Below are 21,832 nucleotides of genomic sequence, written 5' to 3'. Positions count from 1 at the left end.
ACCCATTCACTCTCACTGAACCACACACTCACCCACCCACTCACCCACTCTCATCCACCTTCCTACTCTCGCTAACTTACCAACTCATCCGCTCACTCACTGACTCACTCACTCACCCACTCGCTCATCCACTCGCTCATCCACTCTTTCTCACTCATTCCTCCTTTTCCTATATAATCATACACAAAATGTTCTCAAAATAGTCAACGTTTCTTCCCTTATTAGTTTCACTCCATCCGTCCTTTCTCCTCCTTTCATTTCCCTCACCATTTCTTCCTTTACTTCTCCATTCGGTATTTCCTCCACTCTGTTTATTCGTTTCAATCCGTTTTTTCGATTCATTTATTTTCCGCCCACAGTTCTCTTTTAGTGTTGCACATCTTTATCTTCAGTTTTGCATGTCCCTTTTCCTTTTTTTTTTTTTCCCTTCTCCCATTACTGTTTTAGCTCGTTTTATTCCTTTTATAAATGGAAGTATACGGTATTTGTGCTTATACCACTAGAACGAAACAATGATGCAAACTTTTACGAAAACAGAGGTACTAGAAAACTTAATTATTGTTTGAACAGACCCGCTGAACCACTGCCCATACAAGCACCTGCAGCCATAAAACCATGACATCGTGAAGCCCCATATCGACTCAGGAAGTTCGGTAAAATGTGTTACCAAAACATTTACAGTTTGTGCTTGAAGAAACTTGGTCCGTGAAAGAGAGTATTTCCTTGATGCAAAATACGTCGCGAGCCAGTCACGCCGCCGAGGCTCGGGTGCTCTGGATGCCTGATAGCAGGAGCAGCGGGACCCAAGCGTGATCCTTTCAGGCCCAACGATCGTGACACTGAGGTTTTGGGTCGAGAATAAGACGATACTTTGATGACGTCTGCGACAAAAAAAAATGTGAATGTGCTCCACCGCTTCCTTGAACGCCTTGAAGAAATTGTATATATACTGGCTTGCTTGCAAATAGTAGCGGTTTCCTTGGTGAGAAGAATTTCGATAAACTACCATCAGCAATACTCAAACTTGAGAAGTTTGTAAACTGTAAATTTGAGGTATTTTTAATAACAGGTATTCCAATGGAATATTATTATGGACATTTTTCTAAGAGCTGAATATTGTGTATTGCTTTACCTTACATTAGTGACTAGATTCTGGCTACAGTTGATATTTTCAGTTCTCTTGCAAAATATGGTATAAAACAGCATTCATCGGTCGCGTAAACATCACATGTCAAAAGCAACAAGTGAAATGACACAAAATATAAAGCAGGTCCAGCTGTCCCCAGCCCAGCCAGCGGCCGTGGACACGATCTCTGATTCCAGGGTCGACTGGTAAAGCTGATGTCTGCATCAATATTCACCCCAGACACACGAGGCACAGAGAACAAGATATTCGACCTGACAACTTGTCTTGCACAAGTAATTCAGATGGCATATTCTAGCTCATTAAAAAAAAAAAAAAAAAGTTCTGCAACGCAACAGTTTTTTCGTGAACTTACCGGACTGTCTTGCAGGTCTGGCGTTGTCGAATCGCATCTTCCGCCGTAATCTGGAGAAACACAAGAATAAAAATGAATGGCTGGGATGCAAAAATACAAGGTTAAGTAGAGTTTGCAAGAGAATATCAATTAATACTTCAGTCATGAGCTAAAAAGAAAAAAAAATATACTGGAGAAAATCCAGGAAGAACAGCGGTGACGAGCAAAGCAGGTGGGGAAAAAAAAAAGAGAGCTTTAGGAGACTTTTAGATGTGTGTCATTGTGGGGGAAACTGGTAAAGTCTTTCGTCCAGCAGTGGGCTCTATAGTAATGGTGGAACATGATGATGAGGATGAGGATAATAATGATGATGGTGATATCAGAGGTGTCTTATTTATGAACGTGTTTACGCACAAGTCTGATTATATCAAAGAATGTTCACCCTTCCCTCCTTGCTACACCAGTTATCTCGCAAGGAAAAAAAATCAACTTGCATCAGCCCCAAAATTTTCGATGTATCGTACTTTTGTAAGCATCTGGTTTGCTTAAACCTACTTCCATGTTTTATAATGTATGTCATATTAACTCTATTTTCTTGTACTTTTCTCACGCGTATCAGCTGAGAAAGCCGTGTTCTATTTTGATATAAAACTTCACGAAGTCATAGATATGATGTCCAGTTCACGTTTCCATTCATGCATGAGGACGTGCAGGAGGACGATCAGATTTTTTTTTCTCAGACTTCCGTGACGCTTTCCAGTTCGAGTTTCTATCCGGCTATTCACTCCCTGGACAGATACGAGGCGCACGCAGGAAAATAAATTCCCTGGAAAGGTTACTGAGGCCTGTGACGGAACACGACATTTTAAGGAGAAAAAAAGGGGGGCAGTACAAACAGGGAGAGCAAGTCATTTCTGCGTTTCTTCGTCCCTCTATATGGTGCACATTTTCACTATAAACATGAAAATCATATGTATAAGCTAACCTAGAGGAGGAGAACCAACGACTTGATTCATCATATTTAAAACACTGGACCAACCACATTTAGTCCACAGTTACAGGACACACGTTGATAAGGCTTAAAGGGGCTATTACACTTGACAAATTGTCCGTGGATCTTCAGTCAAATCACGATTTCCGCTAGTGTGGTTCTCATTTGTTTCTTGTTATTGCAGCTGATGATGATGGTGAGTAATACCGCCGACCTTCAAGGAACTCTACCGTAGCTTTGGAAGATCATGGACACGTCAGAAGACCACGGAAATATGAGAACCACGCCAGCGGAAATCGTGGTTTGACTGAAAATCCACGGAAAATTTGCCCAGTGTAATAGCCCCGTTAAGCGACTAACTAAGCAAGAGGAACGAGCGTAACCTTGAGCTGGGGGACCGGCGCCAGACCCCGTGGAATCTTTGCAGCGGTATGCTAATGTTGTTATAGGCCGGCAACACACCTCGGCCTCCTGACGACTGGATGGTGACAGCGAGGACAAGATTTGGGTGTTCTGCCATGTACCGGAGATGTTTATACTTTGCCGGAATATACGGTTGGGTGCTGTAATGATTATCTCTCTCCCCCTTTTTCCTCCTCTCCTCACTCCTCCACTCTCCCCCCTCTGTATCTCTGTTTCTCTGTCTCATCCTGAATCTCTTCTTGAGTACTCTCATGAATTCCCTCTCGAATCCCCCTCTGAACCACCCAAGTCCACACTGGGTCCCATCTCAATCCCCTGCTGAATCCCATCCCGAGTCCCTTCCTGATTCACCTACAGTCTCCACACCGCTCCCTTCTAACCCCTGATGAATCCCCTTCCGAATCCCCTGCGGACTAGACACCGTCACCTGAATCCTAATCACAGCCCCATCTCCTGTAACTCCGCTCAAAACTTTTCAACATCCTCCTTCCACGCGACCTCCTCCCGACATCCACCTCCGCCACCACCACCGTCCCCACCGGACCAAATTAGCTCCCCCCCTCCCCCTTCAGGGCAGAAAATTTCCAAAGAGGAAATTTATTAGAGATCAAACATAAACGGCCATGCAATTACTATATGAGTCCAGCGTAGATGAAGCGTGCGAGCACGTAAAGAAACATCTTCTTGCTCAAATGTATAAATATGTCCACATGAGCTCAAAGTAATATAACATTAATTAATAAAAGTTCACCGTGATTTAACAGCACATTCAAACAGTTTTTAAGGGGAGAAATTTGTAATACAGACAACACAACAGTATCATGAAACCAGGCAACCAGGGAAAAAAATAGTACGGCAGGCAATACGTAGGTGTGAAGAAACTATTTCTAACAGATACAACTAATTCGAAGTCTGTCTTCAATCGTGTCCACATAAAGAAAACCAAACGTGAGACTGAACCATTAACTAACAGAAGAGGTTACTTAGTAAAAAAAATAAATAAATAAAAAAAAAAAAAAAAAAAAGGTCGAATCCTTCTCTCTCTCTCTCTCTCTCTCTCTCTCTCTCTCTCTCTCTCTCTCTCTCTCTCTCTCTCTCTCTCTCTCTCTCTCTCTCTCTCTCGTCTTTCCGTCTCTGTCTTTGTCTCTTTCTGTCTGTCTTTGTATCTTTCTGCCTCTGTCTTTGTCGCTCTGTCTCTCTCCTTCCGTCTCGTTCCTTCCGCCTCTCTCCTTCCGTCTCTTTCCTTCCGTCTCTCTCCTTCCGTCTCTCTCCTTCCGTCTCTTTCCTTCCGTCTCTTTCCTTCCGTCTCTCTCCTTCCGTCTCTTTCCTTCCGTCTCTTTCCTTCCGTCTCTTTCCTTCCGTCTCTTTCCTTCCGTCTCTTTCCTTCCGTCTCTTTCCTTCCGTCTCTTTCCTTCCGTCTCTCTCCTTCCGTCTCTCTCCTTCCGTCTCTTTCCTTCCGTCTCTCTCCCTCCGTCTCTTTCCTTCCGTCTTTCCTTCCGTCTCTCTTTCCTCTCTTTCCTTCCGTCTCTTTCCTTCCGTCTCTCTCCTTCTGTCTCTCTCCTTCTGTCTCTCTTTCCTTCTCTTTCGTCTCTTTCCTTCCGTCTTTCCTTCCGTCTCTTTCCTTCGTCTCTTTCCTTCCGTCTCTCTCCTTCCGTCTCTTTCCTTCCGTCTTTCCTTCCGTCTCTTTCCTTCTCTTTCCTTCCGTCTCTTTCCTTCCGTCTCTTTCCTTCGTCTCTTTCCTTCGTCTCTGACCTTCCGTCTCTTTCCTTCCGTCTCTTTCCTTCCGTCTCTTTCCTTCCGTCTCTTTCCTTCCGTCTCTTTCCTTCCGTCTCTCTCCTTCCGTCTCTTTCCTTCCGTCTCTCTCCTTCCGTCTCTCTCCTTCCGTCTCTTTCCTTCCGTCTCTCTCCTTCCGTCTCTTTCCTTCCGTCTCTTTCCTTCCGTCTCTCTTCTTCCGTCTCTTTCCTTCCGTCTCTTTCCTTCCGTCTCTCTTCTTCCGTCTCTTTCCTTCCGTCTCTCTTCTTCCGTCTCTTTCCTTCCGTCTCTCTCCTTCCGTCTCTTTCCTTCCGTCTCTCTTCTTCCGTCTCTTTCCTTCCGTCTCTCTTCTTCCGTCTCTTTCCTTCCGTCTCTTTCCTTCCGTCTCTCTTCTTCCGTCTCTTTCCTTCCGTCTCTTTCCTTCCGTCTCTCTTCTTCCGTCTCTCTCCTTCCGTCTCTTTCCTTCCGTCTCTCTCCTTCCGTCTCTCTCCTTCCGTCTCTTTCCTTCCGTCTCTCTCCTTCCGTCTCTTTCCTTCCGTCTCTTTCCTTCCGTCTCTTTCCTTCCGTCTCTCTTCTTCCGTCTCTTTCCTTCCGTCTCTGTCCTTCCGTCTCTCTTCTTCCGTCTCTTTCCTTCCGTCTCTCTCCTTCCGTCTCTTTCCTTCCGTCTCTTTCCTTCCGTCTCTTTCTTTCCGTCTCTTTCCTTCCGTCTCTCTCCTTCCGTCTCTTTCCTTCCGTCTCTCTCCTTCCGTCTCTCTCCTTCCGTCTCTCTCCTTCCGTCTCTTTCCTTCCGTCTCTTTCCTTCCGTCTCTCCTACCATCTCTCTCCTTCCGTCTCTTTCCTTCCGTCTCTTTCCTTCCGTCTCTCTCCTTCCGTCTCTCTCCTTACATCTCTTTCCTTCCGTCTCTCTCCCTCCGTCTCTTTCCTTCCGTCTCTTTCCTTCCGTCTCTTTCCTTCCGTCTCTTTCCTTCTGTCTCTCTCCCTCTGTCTCTTTTCTCCCGTCTCTTTTCTTCTGTCTCTCTCCCTCTGTCTCTTTTCTCCCGTCTCTCTCCTTCCGTCTCTCTCCTTCAGTCTATTTCCTTCCGTCTCTCTCCTTCCGTCTCTTTCCTCCCATCTCTTTCCTTTCGTCTCTTTCTTTCCGTCTCTTTCCTTCCGTCTCTTTCCTTCCGTCTCTTTCCTACCGTCTCTTTCCTTCTGTCTCTCTCCCTCTGTCTCTTTTCTCCCGTCTCTCTCCTTCCGTCTCTTTCCTTCCGTCTCTCTTCTTCCGTCTCTTTCCTTCCGTCTCTCTCCTTCCGTCTCTCTTCTTCCGTCTCTCTTCTTCCGTCTCTCTTCTTCCGTCTCTTTCCTTCCGTCTCTTTCCTTCCGTCTCTCTCCTTCCGTCTCTCTTCTTCCGTCTCTTTCCTTCCGTCTCTCTCCTTCCGTCTCTCTTCTTCCGTCTCTCTTCTTCCGTCTCTCTCCTTCCGTCTCTTCTTCCGTCTCTCTCCTTCCGTCTCTCTCCTTCCGTCTCTCTCCCTCTGTCTCTTTCTTTCCTTCCTTTCTCTCTCCTTCCGTCTCTGCTTCCGGGTCTCTCCTTCCGTCTCTCTTCTTCCGTCTCTCTTCTTCCGTCTCTTTCCTTCCGTCTCTTTCCTTCCGTCTCTCTTCTTCCGTCTCTTTCCTTCCGTCTCTTTCCTTCCGTCTCTTTCCTTCCGTCTCTCTCCCTCCGTCTCTCTCCTTCCGTCTCTCTCCCTCCGTCTCTCTCCTTCCGTCTCTCTTCTTCCGTCTCTTTCCTTCCGTCTCTTTCCTTCCGTCTCTTTCCTTCAGTCTCTCTCCCTCTGTCTCTTTTCTCCCGTCTCTCCTTCTGTCTCTTTCCCTCTGCCTTTTTCCTTCCGTCTCTTTCCTTCCGTCTCTTTCCTTCCGTCTCTCTTCTTCCGTCTCTTTCCTTCCGTCTCTTTCCTTCCGTCTCTTTCCTTCCGTCTCTCCCCCTCCGTCTCTCTCCTTCTGTCTCTCTCCTTCTGTCTCTGTCCTGTTTATGTCCTTCTGTCTCTGTCCTTCTGTCTCTGTCCTTCTGCCTCTGTCCTTCTGTCTCTCTCCTGTCTCTCTCCTGTCTCCGTCCTTCTGTCTCTCTCCTTTTATCTCTGTTCTTGTCTCTGTCCTGTCTCTCTCCTGTGTCTGTCTTGTCTCTGTCCGTCTGTCTCTTATACTGTCTCTATTTTACTGTCAGTCTTTGTCTCTGCTCTTCTGTCTCTGTTTTCTGTCTTGTCTTTCTGCCTCTATGTTTAGTCTTTCGGACACGAGTTGAAAAGGAACTGAAGTAGAAAGATTACAGAAAGATTACAGATTTCCAGGAGGCATCACACTTCTCATAAGTCAGGGAAATGCTATGAACTGGGAAAGAAAACGAATGTTTGTATTAAGGGAAGAGAGTATTGGCATGTGATGGGGTGAAGAAAGAATGTCTAAGCTAGAGAAAAAACACTTGTACAATCTGCGGCAGCACTGAAGCATTACATTAGTCTTAGGAATAAAGGCCCCTGGTATGAGGTGGAAAGTTACAACAGACAGAAGAATCGAAATACAAGAAGGCAGTGGAATGCAGGGGGATGAGAAACACCCGCTGAGACGGAAAGGAAACATGAACCTGAGAAACAGAGGGGTGGAGAGTTGTAACAGGCAGTTGAATCGAGACACAAGAGACCAGTGGGACGCAGGGGGATTAGAAATACTTGGTATTTGTTGGGGCGGCAAATAAACATTAGTCTGACGAACAAAAGCCACTGGTATGGGACGGAGAGTTGCAAGAGGCAGAAGAATCAAAACACGAAAGAAGTAGGACGCATGGGGATGAAAAACTGTTGGTGTTTGTTGTTGTGGCAAGGACACATTAGTCTTAGGGATAAACGCCACTGGTATTAAGGTTGGGGAGTGGCAACAAGCAGCCAGATGAATACATAGAGAGACCACGGGCGACGCCGAGGCAAGCAGTAGGTTCATCGACACGAGATGGGTGAGATAGGCCAAGGAGGCGCTACTGCTTGTTCAACAATCGTGCTCTGCGGGGATGAAGACGTTGCCTGTCATTTGAGGGAAGGCCCAGCGTTACTATAAAGCCCGGCCCGGTAAACCAACACAGACAGATCAAACAGCGTGGTTGTTGCTGCTTGTCAAGTGGTCTGTCAAACATGCCAGAGTTGCGATTTTACTTCACATGTCATAAGAGATACCTCCCCCCCACCCCCTCCTTTCCTCTTCCTCTTCCTCCAGCTCCTCCTTATCCCTACTTATCTTACTGTGTCATTACAACAAAACTCTTTATCAATCTCACTATTTGTTATGCATGGAAATTTCCGTGCATAACAAATTTCTTCCGTTGGCTTATATCACTTCTCCTCCTCTTTTCTTCAATTCCTCCTTCTCCTACTCCTACTCCCCCTCTTCCTCCTCCTCCTCCTCCTCCTCCTCCTCCTCATCATCATCATCATCATCATCATCATCATCATCATCATTCGTAATGCACTTCGGGTCCAGAAATGGTAACCACACATACTACATGGGTCGAAAACCACTACAGGTAGGACAGGAGGAAACAGACCTCCGGGTCACAATTAGCAGTGACTTGAAACACACAAAACATTGCAAGTCCACCTGCAAAAAGCCAGTACTATGCTCGAGCAGGTAAGACCCCAACTGGAATACGTCGTACAATGTTGGTCCCCTAATTACAACAGACTCTGAATTACTCGAGAAAATTCAGCAATGAACGACGAAAATGATACCACACGATTGCGGGGAGACCTAATACAAGTCTTCAAGTACATACCTGAACAAAATCAGCAACGTCGGTCACTCCAAACTTTTCACGCTACAAACTAACCCGAGAATAAGAAACAACGTTAAACAATTCAAGCGAAGCGATGCAGTACGGATATCGGCAGGGGCTATTTCTCGAAAAGAGTCGTCCGCCACTGGAACAGCTTTCCTGCAGGAGTGGTTAGTGTGGAAATGAACAACTCTTTCAAGAACTGCATTGACCTTCACTTTGCTGCGTCGGGAGTAAACAGAACGTATCCACGAGTACGTACACAAGTGCTTTGATCCTACCGCAGATCACTCTAGTAGCTGATGGACTGATTAAAGCACTTAAAGCAAGCAGCAAGGCAATGAGTCAACAGGTTTTCTGATGTCTTCTGATCCATGTTTCCATGTTTCCTCCATCCATGAGTCATTTTCATCTTCTTACATCTTCTTTCGTCTTCTTTCTTTTAGAGTAATAGGATGTGTCTTGTCTCTAATTCTTCATTCCCAATCTTGTCGCGGTATCAACACCTGTCTCTTTTCACTAATACGGTTTTTCTTGTCTCTGGTAAAAAAAAAAAAAGTAAACAATCAAATAATCATGAAACAAGAAAGACTCGTCTCCTTTTCGAGATGGTATCTTGCACGCACTGGCTCGGTGTGAAAGTGAGATAAGAGAGACAACAGAAACTTAAACGAGGAGAACTTAATTTTTGCTCACTCATGAATGAAGAAAATCAACGACGAAAGCAGCAAAGACCAAACATTAAACGAACAGAGCAACTTCATTATTTTTTTTCGCTCATGTGAAGGAAAGAACAAGATGAAAGCAGTGAACACCGGTGGGCAAAGTGACGATAGAGCCAGGTGGAATGTAAGCACGTGGACAGGTAAGCGTCGGCATGCTGATAAGGGCGCGCGCTGCTCAGCCTAGCGTTGCCGGCGTCCGCTTGTCGCTATATATTCAACGTGAAGCGCCGTGCGTGGCCTCGGAATGCAGGTCTCAACTTGTCACTTTTTTTTTTTTTTTTGGAGGGGGACACTCTCTCTCTCTCTCTCTCTCTCTCTCTCTCTCTCTCTCTCTCTCTCTCTCTCTCTCTCTCTCTCTCTCTCTCTCTCTCTCTCTCTCTCTCTCTCTCTCTCTCTCTCTCTCTCTCTCTCTCTCTCTCTCTCTCTCTCTCTCTCTCTCTCTGTGTGGCCCCTCCCCACCCCCTCCGTCGCCAAAGGTTATTTAATACACAGTTTCAGGTCACGTCACATTCCAACTTATCAGGCCAAGCAGTTCATTTTTCTTTTTTTCATTAATTTTCACTCCGTCCGCCAACTCCTCTACCGCCGCATTTCAGTGTTGGACTCAGCCCCTATTTGTTCAACCTTGCGTAGCCTCTCTGAATACCAACTACTCTCCTGTATACTGATTCCCTTACTTTATGAAAACGAAGGAAAAGATAACAAACCGCAACAGTCCAACTCGGCGCCCCACACACCTCTTCTCAGCACACACACACACACACACACACACACACACACACACATTCATCACACCACCCCTCAACACACCAACCCACAACACACCAACCCCCAACACACCATTCCTCAACACATCGCCACACACAGGCCAGCATAACAATATCACAGAGCATCGCAATGAGCCCCATCACATGACACAATAAGCACGTACCGCCACGCCATGACGCACTATATCTGAGTAACATGAGAGGTAACGAGCTCCGTTCTGACTCACATACTATCACATTCGCGGTTAATTGGTTTGATTAGTTCAGTCCACTAACATTTTCAGAAATCGTTATCTTCTGGGAGAGGAATGGAGATACCTAACACGAGACAAAACTGTAGGATGTGAGATGTTTTTTCCTTGTCCTGTGAGAAAATGTCATCTGCATCGGGGTATATTTCATACACTGGCTTTTTCGGTAATCATTCTGTGCGTTTTCGGGATGACGTAATGCAAAACGATGCAAGGCTAGAGGGGGTGAGGTTCTTTCTTCTGGAGTTTTAAGAAAATTGGTCATCTGCATCAGGATATATATATATATATATATATATATATATATATATATATATATATATATATATATATATATATATATATATATATATATATATATATATATATATATATATATATATATATATAGAGAGAGAGAGAGAGAGAGAGAGAGACTCTGGCTTTTTCGATCATTATTCTGCGCATTTCCAAACCACATAATATTACCACGTGTTAATCATATCGAAGAATAATTCTGCTTTTTGATACTGAGCGTTTCCTTGGCGACTATTTTGAAAGACAAGCAACGAAAACAAAAAAGACCAAGAAATGCCCCTTATGCGATACCCGACATCACAATAATGTCAAATCAAACACGAATAATAAATCTGGTGAGTATAGACAGAGGGCGAATGAAAACCACAACACTGATATGAAGTAAAGTTAATATGAAGGATACATTTTCCTGGGCGATGGTCTTGTGTCGCAACATCATCAGAATGCAAGGTTATGGTGGTGCATACTGATTCTTGGATTCAATATGCAGAGTCAAAGAAAGGTGCAGAGTCAAAGAAAGGCACAGAAAAAAAAATAATAGAAGTGAGACTGATGCCAGACACACCCAACACAGCAAGACAGTAAAAACCAACTACTCGCGGCCTTTACAGAAGACAAAAGGTAATCAGTGTGTCCATCTTGCCTCATGCATCCGAAAGTAGAGCTGCCTTAGAAGTTACGCGCCTCGGTTGTTGCGGAGTAAATAAATGAGAACTCTTACGTTTAGGCTTAGACGAGATAAGACAAAGGCATCCTAGATAAGAGAACAGACAGACAACGAGCCTCACTTTTTACACTTGTTACAAATATTACCCAGGGCGCGAGCACACGATGGACACGCCTGTTGTAGAGCAGATAAAGGAAGGACAACCAAACCGAAGTTGCCAGATTGTCTTACTCAGCCTCTTATATTTAACGACTTCCGACTCAAAAACTGTTTCGTGGACCCCAATAAGGAGATTCACTTATAATTATCGTTAAAATAGTTAATTCCTGATGTTTCTTGGCAATAGTTAGGCGTCAGAAACCGGTAAGTACTATGCTCAGAGGACGATAATCTGGCAACGGTGACCAAAACAGCACAGTGACAAGAGGCGGCCAAGACTGAAGTAGACAAAAGACAAGAAAAAAACCTGACGTGTGCAGGATAACTGTCCACGGAATGAGGCTGGATGCATGCCCGTAAGCCAAGAATGTTTGCGAAGGCCTGGTTCCTGTAGTAGTAAGCCTAAATGTGCTAACGATGACGTGAGATGGTCGTACATAGGTCAGCTGACTCTTCCCTGCCAAGTAAAGCCTCAGACGGGTCTCCATCTCGGGAAGATATTCTGATCCTTAACTTTAGGAAGATAAAACAGCGAGGTTTCTCAAACGAAGCGAACTGTACATGAAGATTATGAATGCAAAGCAGACGAATGAAATGGCGGCAATAAAATATTCCCAATGACAGACATTAAAAGTCAGATAAAATAAAAGGAGGAAAAGGCAAAGGAATGAAAGCATAAAGTCATAAATAAACGTGCAAGTAAACAGGAAAATATGATTCTTGGAGGAGCGAGAGCACCATCCCCACATTCTCACGGGTCACCAGAGGGCGGCCCCGCTTCCCAACCATTTACCCGCGGCGTGGTCAATGCGAGTGGTGGTGGCATGAGCCTCGCCGCCGCCACGCATACACAGCCCACGGAATCTGGATGACAAAAACCCAAAGGTCTCCTCCCAATCGTGCGTCTGATAATATTACCGATGCCTCCACACAATTGGCGGGTCCGGTGAAGCTGCTGTCCGGGTCTGCTTAATATATCAAGGCGCGGCGCTGGCCTGAGGTGCCCGCGAGGCATTCCACAGCCGCACTTGAGGTATTTTTCTGTGCTGCCTGAGCGGCGCTGGACGGCCCGTGGGGAGGGCACGAAGAGCGGCGGCGGTGACGGCGTGTACTTGGCGTTGATGAAGGAAAAAGAAAATGATGCAGATGAGTCTTGGTGAATAGCAGTGTTGGCAATGCAAAACTTCTTTTTAAGAGAAAATAATCATATATAAGAATATACATCCCCGTGATGTGAGGGAACGAAGAGCCAACAACCAGTTTTTTGCATTTATATGCAGAGAGACTTGTCAAGAGCAAAATAAATATAAAAAGAGCCTGCTGGTGCCACTCCCCCGCGGAAAACTTAAAATGTTGAAATCGGCTGAACAAACTTTTAAAGAATGACTGACAACTGAAATACCAGATATGATTCGTTTGATGAATAATTAGTGAATCTCAAAAATGGTTCGATGACTCAGATTAAAGTGCAAAAGAGCAATACAAAAAAACGTTAGACGAATGATAAAGCAAACCAGAGATATCCCAGGCTATGAAACATCCGGACAAGAATACAGAAGGTAACTTATGCGTGGGAGAGCAGTCTTGTATTAACGCTAAGCCAACCTCCTTTGCCTGCCATGAAGTCAACTGGGATCCCGAAGCCATTCATATTCTTTCTACCTTTCACATTTATGCAATTTTATGCTAAGCAGCGACAACCTTTGCTTCTCGTAGGAACGGGCCTTTAATACTGGATGATGGAGCAGTCGAAAATAAACACACACCTGTAAGCTATTTCTGTAAGCTATTTTTTAACGGTGTTTATGAGATATGTCCTACTAGCGCAATGATCTAGAAATTGGATACAACAGAACTCAGAATTCATTAAACTGACAACCAACAACAACCATATTAACAACAGCAGTAGTAATAACACCATCCGCAGCTACACTTTACTGCTAACGTTATTTCTATTGCACCTAGAGCGGACATTTCGTTTACCAAAGGAACCACTGCTGTTGCTGCTACCACAAATACTACTATTACTACTACTACTACTACCACTACTACTACTACTACCACTACTGCTGTTACTACTACTACTACTATTTATACTACAACCACTACCATTAATAGGAATAATAATAGTAATAATAATAAGAAGAAAAGATAATTAAGAACATGAATAAGAAGACGTAAACGAAGGCGAAAAAGAAAAAAAAAGAGAAGAAAAAGAAAAAGAAAAAAAAGAAAAAAAGAAACAAGAAAAAGAAGAAGAAAAGAAGAAGAGAAAGAAAAAGAAAAAAAGGAGAAAAAAGAAAGAAGAAAAAGAAAAAGAAGAAGAAGAAGGACGGATATGAATAAGAATAATAATAATAAGAAGAAGAAGAAGAAGGAATAGCTGTAATAAACAAAACAGTACTTCTACTACTACCAATTCGACTTCTACTAAAGGTCTCCATCCCCCCAAGCCTCTCGAGTTCATCAGCAGCTTAGGTCTGCATCTCAAGCGTTGCCCCGGCGAAAAATATCGAAATACATTCCTTCCAATTCCACTCAGGAGCACGATTCGCCGGGGCCGCAGACTAAACACACCCGTTTCTCTTCATTGCTCACCCAGTCGTCCAACCGCGCTTACATACCTCGCCTCCGTCTCTGCTCCCCATGTGACCAAAAAACCCAGCCCGACTCAGTGACCACATCAGCAAACAGCACTAAGTGACTTTTACTCCTCGGCTGACCGACTTTCTAGAGTGAATGCTGCCTCTCCAGCCCCCAAATGTTCAACTACAGTCGCCCCCGCCACAGTGTCGAGACAACACCCACATCGCCGCCGTCCGATAGATCACATTTTCCCATGACAGTTTTCTCCTTTGCATAAGTTGTACCAATACAGCTCCAGGGGGGGTTGCTATAGAGAAGAGCTCCCGTCAGATAAAACGCAGTCAACACCAGAAACCTCAAAACCGCAAATAAAACACAATTGAAAAGATGTATTACTGATATCAGCAATTGTTCTTGCAGGCAACTGCTGTTGACAAGCCTGCTCTTGTAGACAATTGCTGTTGGAAGGCACGGCGTCCTGGAGGGCCCGGGATCGAGTGCCCCCCGTCGCTACAAGCTGACAATTTTCAGCCATCGCCGAGTGACCTAAGACTACTGACATTCTGTCCTGAAGACCACCAATCAATCCGACCTCTAGATTAACCCTTTAAAGAGGATAAAAAATGAGCTTCGGGTGACAGCATGACCCAACCAAGATGGCACCACTATAAAACTTGCCTGCGCCATAACGGGCTGGGGCCGACCAACAGACCCAACCAAGAAAGCATACCGGCATCATAGGCTAAACGTAGAAAAAAATCTCTCTCTCTCTCTCTCTCTCTCTCTCTCTCTCTCTCTCTCTCTCTCTCTCTCTCTCTCTCTCTCTCTCTCTCTCTCTCTCTCTCTCTCTCTCTCTCTCTCTCTCTCTCTCTCTCTCTCTCTCTCTCTCTCTCTCCACCACTGAGCACACTAAGGGAAAGTGAGACGGGGCACTAGGGGAAGGATAGAGAAAGAGAGAATAAAGAGAGACGCCCTGCCAATATTGAGAGCCACTCATACACCAACAGCGTCTCGAAAACTTTTCATGTACACAAAGCCTTTCATGGTCTCTGTTGACACGCCTCCCTTCGCCTCCCTCCCTTCATCTCTCCTTCCATTTTCTTTCATCCTTTCCCTTCATCTTCAGCAATGCCCTTCTCCCTCTCCTCCTCCTCCTTTGCTCCTCAACCTCCTTCCCTCGCTGACTTATGTTCATTTTCATTTTTTTTCTCCTTTGTGTGTGTGCGTGTTTCATAAGTACTTAAATTTTCTCTTGCTTCTCCAGTTTCTCAATCTTTTACCTCCAGCCTTTATCAAGCACCATCTCTCTCTCTCTCTCTCTCTCTCTCTCTCTCTCTCTCTCTCTCTCTCTCTCTCTCTCTCTCTCTCTCTCTCTCTCTCTCTCTCTCTCTCTCTCTCTCTCTCTCTCTCTCTCTCTCTCTCTCTCTCTCTCTATGTTCTCGTCTGTGCCAGCCGGTCTGCCTTCATGTTTCCCTCCCCTCCCCTCCTCTCCCCTCGCCCCTTATGGCCTGCAAACAATAGCAGTCATGCTTGTGTGTTACTTTTTGATGTACTGACATCAGCATAGTGATGAAGCTTGGTTTTCTTTTCAGTTGTTCATACTTTATGGCCTCTCGTCGCATATATACACGATACATACATTCTGCTGAAACAACTCTATACTGAATTTCGTTTGCTTCATACTTTAGTTTGTCTGTATTTAATGAACATACTATTGGGGAGCATACTCCAGGAAGCGCGTCGCTTCACTCACTCGCCGCCGAAACTCCCGACAGTCTTCCCGAGCAAGCTCCCATGCACGCAGCTGCCCTATCCTTCCCGGCAGGATCGGTCGACTTGCTCCAGCCATGAGTTACGTTCCCTTGGTCCCTTCCACTCAGGATTGTCGCGTACAGAAACAATCCTGTGAGCAGGATAGACGTCCGGGAGGTTTGCCACATGCCCATATAGCCGGAGTTGGTGTTCATGGACTAAACTGGTAACAGGCCTCGATTCAGTTTCACGGAGTAATCACTGGCCCGACACGAAGACATCCCAGCCAACCCCATGATCCTGCGAAGGCACTTGGTATACCAAAACCATCGGCACGCCTCTCCAAGTCACTCTTCAGTGTCCATGTCTCACAGCCATACAGTAAAAGACAGGGAGCACAAGTGACTTGAAGATTCGAATCTTTGTCCGCCTGAATAGATATCGACAACGTCATACTCAAATTGAGGGATTTTATAACATCGTGGGCCAGGCCAATCCGTCTAGTGACTTTGAAGTATTTATTGAAGAAAAGATTATTCTAACTTCATACGGTAATTATTAACTGCATATACAACTGTACTGCCAATGAGAGGTACAGCACTGCCACTGCAATGTAGAAATACGACAAAACATTCCTTAAGCAGTAGCTGAGTGGTCGTCATGCGGGCGTAGTGTCCTGGCCCAGGTCAAGTCCCGCCCGCCGCTACAAGCTGACAATTTTCAGAAATTGCCGAGTGGCATAAGACTACTCACATGCTGTCATAAAGACCACCTATCAGCCCAGACTCTAAATAAACACTCTAAAGAGGATCACAGATAAACACCGGGGACAGCATGAGCCAAGCAAGATGGCACCACAATAAAAAAAAACTCTTGCCTGCGCCATAACGGGGGTGGGGCCGACCATATATATATATATATATATATATATATATATATATATATATATATATATATATATATATATATATATATATATATATATATATATATACGGCCCGGTAGCTCAGTGGTTAGAGCGTCTGCCTCACAACCAGAAGGACCGGGGTTCGATTCCTCGACCGGTTGAAGGTAAATTGGGTTTATCTTCTTTAATGTGTAGCCCCTGTTCACCTAGCAGTGAGTAGATACGCGACGTGAGGCGAGGAGTTGTGACCTCGTTGTCGCGGTGTTGTGTGTGAGTGGTCTCAGTCCTCCCCAAAGATCGGTCACTGAGCTCTGAGCTCCTTCCGTAGGGACATACACACACACACACACACACACACACACACAGATGGGAGGGTTGGTGAGGCGTATAATGACTGCTTCTGTTGACACCCTCACACCTGCTACCTCACCGCGCCGCCCACTCGCCGCCGCCATGCCTTAGGTGCCCTCTCTTGCGTCGCTCACCGTGAGGCTCTCAAGCGTCGCAAAAGTCGACAGTAACGTACTACTGAGCCACCACCGCCGTGGCTGCCTCGCTCTCCTACATTACACACCACACCTCCTTGAAGGAAAAGGAAAGTTGGGGACATACGCTATAGCTGCGCGTGGCGGCGGTGTTCATCTCCGTCTCGTTGGCCCTTTAAACCTGTGGTGGGAGAGGACCCTATACCCAACACAGGACCAGTGTAGCATCCGGGCTACCACAGTTTACCGCTCGCTGGCTTCCCCAGGTATCCACTTATCGACCATCCCATGCAAAACGAAGGATGAACAACTGGGAGGGCTGCACTCCGACTGCCCAGGCCGGGATTCGAACACAGTCCAGCAGTTTCGTAGTTAGGGGCGCTAACCACTGTATGGATGTATGGATGCCTTTACATGCATATAAAACTAAATGACGCCAAAAAAGCAAAATTACTACAGATGACGTCATTTGATTTCAAACTCGGGGTGCTAGCACAGCCAAGGGTCCTAAAACTTATTTTTTGAGGTACTGAGAATGAGCGTCTACAAAGTGTAACATGTTACAACGGTTCGTGTACACATTTGACAGCTTTTCAGAGAGTAAGTTCCTATAGCATACAGCCAATATATTACCATTATCCTCATTGGTTTTGCATATCGAGGTTAGGCGTTCTGTATCGTCTCCACCAGTTCCTTTCCCCCTCCTTCTAGTAGATGCTATCCATACACAAGGGCCTTTTCCGACCCCGTATGGAGTATGTATTTCATGTGTAGGAAAGCTCCACACACACACACACACAACCCTTTTGGACAGATTACAGTCAAAGGCTCTTCACCTCATCGACTCCCCTCCTCTTACTGTCTTTTACGGCTTAAATTCTGCCTCAGTGTTGCCTCTTATACATCTCGTTCAAAAAAGTTATACCATATCCCTTAAACTGTTTGCGGCTTGATTAAACAAACTTTTCAAAAAGCTTCAAGGGGAAATAAAGCAATTAAACGAATATCTAAGTATTCTTAGATTTGCAGAGGACATCGTTCTTTTAGAAAGACTAGTGCACGGTAAACTGCTGTATACGATAGAAGAATTAAACAGGGAGAGTCTATGACGTGGGCTTTAAATTAATATGAAACTAAACTGATGTTCAACACTCATGATGGAATCGAGCAATTAGTCATCCGAGAAGAAGCCCTAAAAACAGTAGATGAATAACTATACTTAGGACAACTTAAACGAACAAATCACTCACTAGAACCGAAAGTAGACAGATGAATAAGACGGCTGGAGTGCTTTTGGAGAACACGGTAAGATATTGAGAGGCTCTGCCACCGCGTTTATTAGAGCGAGGAGTTTTCAATCAGTGCTTCCTCCCCGTCATGACATATGGATCAGACATGGACATTGACCAAGACTTTGGAAAGGAAGTTGAAAAGCGCCCAAAGAAAGATACAAAGATCGATGCTGGGTTTCACTTTAGTGCCTCTGGTACCTAGTCTTGAGGTAAATGTTCAATACACTTCCTAATTTCATCGCACTTTGATTTCTAGTGAGCGACCTTTTCATGCAGTTTTCTGTCTCCTTTACTGTAGAAAAATATAAAGCAGTCAGGAAGTGGAACGTTACGAGTACATGAATATCAACACGTCCTGTTGTTATCACAATTTATTAGGAGCGATAACGTAAATCCTGCAATGCATATATGGCTGAAACCATGAATCTGCCGCATTCCGGCCGTCACCGCGGTGTGTGTAAGTGTGCCTCTTCCTCCTCCATCGCGCCAAACAAGCGGCGCGTTGAGGTGTCTGCCAGACCCGCCGTGCCTGCAGCCTTCTCGAGGGACGCTGCCATGCACAAATATGGCGCACAAAAGACAGTGTCCCCCAAAAGATTATAAGACTTGGTGGCAGCGAGTGCGAGGGAGTCGAGAAAAATAAATCATTGGGCATGTTTGCTCTCCTCTCAGACACTCGCCGCAGTTCATTTTCAACATCTTAAAAGAATTTAATAGAAACGACCCACCATTTACGCATCTGCTCGGGCAATCAGATGTAACTTTTCAACGTCTGTCACGGCAGGAACCTGGAACACGCTTTACTTATCTCCACCAAACGCCGAGCAGGGGCAGAGGGTGATAATGTATATGAGCACTGGACTTGCGGGTATTTCCTTCCTACCTATCGCCACCCCTCCTCACCCCTCTCTTCCTACCCTCGAGGCGCGCCGTGTGGAGGTGAGCAGACAGACAACGAGCAGCGTGGGTCGACCATGCTGGATATTTGTGGACGAAACTTAGGATTACTACCAAGATAAATGCATGAGAGAGAGACGAGTGTGGTCAGACGGATAGCCAAACACGGGAGGCTGAGTATAGTGGTAATGTGTGTGATTGATATCAGAGAGAGAGAGAGAGAGAGAGAGAGAGAGAGAGAGAGAGAGAGAGAGAGAGAGAGAGAGAGAGAGAGAGAGAGAGAGAGAGAGAGAGAGAGAGAGAGAGAGAGAGAGAGAGAGAGAGAGAGAGAGATTCTTTCATTTGCTTGTTTTTGCTCCTATGTTTACGTTAGAGAACAAATAACTAAAATCCTGCAGGCAGCATTCACAACAAAACATTTTACCGCCACTGGACCGTGAGCCATAAACCTGCGCGGGCTGCGGGTTGGGCCTCAGTCCGCTTGTGGCCTCATTAGCGCACACGCAGGGCTGGTCGGACGAGTGTGTGTCAGGCAGGAAGCCACGCCAGGCCGATAAGATCTTCCAGATAATAAAACGAGACGATAATGAAGCTCAAGTCAAAACCAGGAGCATTTTCACAAACGTAAAATTATACGTTGAAGTATTCGCCGCCGCTTAAGGAGTGGATGTTTTACTTGCTGCTTTCTTTGCCAACACGTGGCTCTTTTACGTTCTTTAGTCATACCAAGAAAGTTGATGACCATTTTTTAACTACAGTATTATGACAATGGAGTGGCCGTTTCCTTTTGAAAAATAATGCTTAAATCTATTGTTTGAAGAGATTACAGGAATGGTCGAAACATTATTCCCTATCAGTCTGAGTCACAGCGAACCTCTGATTCACGATAAGCTCCTCAAGCAAATCAGAAATATAAAATAATAATCATAGGAATAAATCATGAGAAGCTTCAATAAAATACCTTAAGACACTACCAGATGAGCCTCCAGCAAAGGTATATACTGGCCCTTGCAGAGCGGCCTAAAAAAAATAATAATAATACAGTTGACGCAGGAGGCGAGGACGCGAGTTCAATCCCGCCCGGTGCCACCAAGCTGGGATTTTCAGCTGTCCAGAAGACCACCTATCAACCGGACTCTAGATTCTAGGATCAAAGATGAGCTCTGGGAGGCAGCATGAGCCAATGCAGATGGTGCCTGCGCCAGAACGGGCTGGGCCGACCATCAGGACCTACCGGAAAGAAGCCTTGGACCGACCATCAGGATCCACCGGAAGAAGCCTACCGGCGCAATAGGCTGCAATGTAAAAAAAAAAAAAAGAAACGTAGGGAAAGGTTGCAGATCTCAGCTCTGAGCGAGGAACATATAAATATTAAACAGCTGAGGTTTTCACAAAATAACTGATAAAGTGCTACATGAAATGTCAGTTCATTCTTAACTTATATAATGTATCAGCACATGTTCCTTCTAGTCATGTTTCTCAGCTTGCTTTCCCTTCTCTGTGGCGACATTCCATCACGACTTCCTCCTTTACTAATCAATTTCTGAACAACCTCTTCACTTTAATCTTCCCGGCCAACTTTTTCGCCCTCATGTAGCATCTTCTCATCAGCAACGCACCTATATTTTCAATTTCATCCCAGTACTCTTCGTATCATCACTTCCACTACACTCCACCCTCGACAAATGCACAGACCCTCTTTCACCTCCACACTTCGCTACACCCTGTCACCCATATAATACCCCCCCCCTCCCAATTGCTTATGTATTTAATTTCGAATACAACCCAATTTTCTTTCGTAAGCTCCAGTCACCTTTCCCCATTCTATACAAATCCTCGTGCCAGACAGAAACCGTACCACAAACATACACATTAATCTCCCCACAGACTTTTTTGTTTCATATTTTTTTCCCTCTCTCCTGTAAAAAAGAAACATACCCCCTTCCACAATCCACCCATTCCATTGACGCCCATACCTCACCCTCATGCATCCCACCGTATCCTCATGCCTCACCATCATTCACCATTTCCTCCACACCTTATCCCCTCCATTCTGACCCTCGTCCCTCTCTGTCGGCCTTTGCTATTCGTGTACAATTGGAGGAAGGTGGCCGCCTCATGCTCCCATGCCGCTGGTGTATGCTAATGGCGAGGTAATTAGATTGCTGTGGCCTATCAGGAGAGGATGATGAAGGATCCTGAAGCCAAAGACAGGTTTATCAGCGTGAATAAGTAGGAACAGGAGTACAAGGAGGAAGAAGAGGAGGAGGAGACGAAGGAAGAAAAGAACAAGAACGAAAACTAAAAGGAAATTACCTAGAATAAGGTCAAAAAGAAAAAAAAATTATGCTAATGAAGAAGAGGAGGAGAAAGAAGAAGAGAAAGAGGAGGAGGAAGAAGAGAAAGAGGAGGAGAAAGAAGAAGAGAAAGAGGAGGAGAGAGAGAAGAAGTATGGCGAAGGAGAATAATGGTGATAATAATATAAATCATGGTGGTATGAAATCAACGTGCTGGTGTAAAAAGAAGACGTGGTGAGGAGCGGCGGGAGGTGGCGCGCCGGGAAGAGCCACGCACTGGTGATTACCCAAGACCTGCTTCCATGAGGAGGAG

At 45.3% G+C, this 21,832-nt stretch overlaps 1 protein-coding gene across 2 annotated transcripts in view; it reads right to left on the bottom strand.

Moving 5' to 3' along the window:
* Positions 1 to 430: 430 nt before the first annotated feature.
* The window catches only part of LOC127003737 (uncharacterized), a 79,227-nt gene continuing 57,825 nt past the window's right edge, over positions 431 to 21,832 (bottom strand). For both annotated transcript variants that reach the window (XR_007757373.1, XM_050870704.1), the window contains exons 2-3: positions 1,500 to 1,549; positions 431 to 881 (exon numbers count right to left, since the gene is read on the bottom strand). Coding sequence is in view for 1 of the 2 variants with exons in the window: in XM_050870704.1 (XP_050726661.1) it covers positions 676 to 881; positions 1,500 to 1,549 (256 nt within the window). In the remaining variant the exon portion in view is untranslated. The remainder of the gene's footprint in view (positions 882 to 1,499; positions 1,550 to 21,832) is intronic.

The sequence above is a fragment of the Eriocheir sinensis genome, chromosome 26, assembly GCF_024679095.1.
Source record: "Eriocheir sinensis breed Jianghai 21 chromosome 26, ASM2467909v1, whole genome shotgun sequence".
In the NCBI taxonomy this organism is placed as follows: Eukaryota; Metazoa; Arthropoda; class Malacostraca; order Decapoda; family Varunidae; genus Eriocheir; species Eriocheir sinensis.
This window is presented reverse-complemented; position numbering and strand designations above follow the sequence as displayed.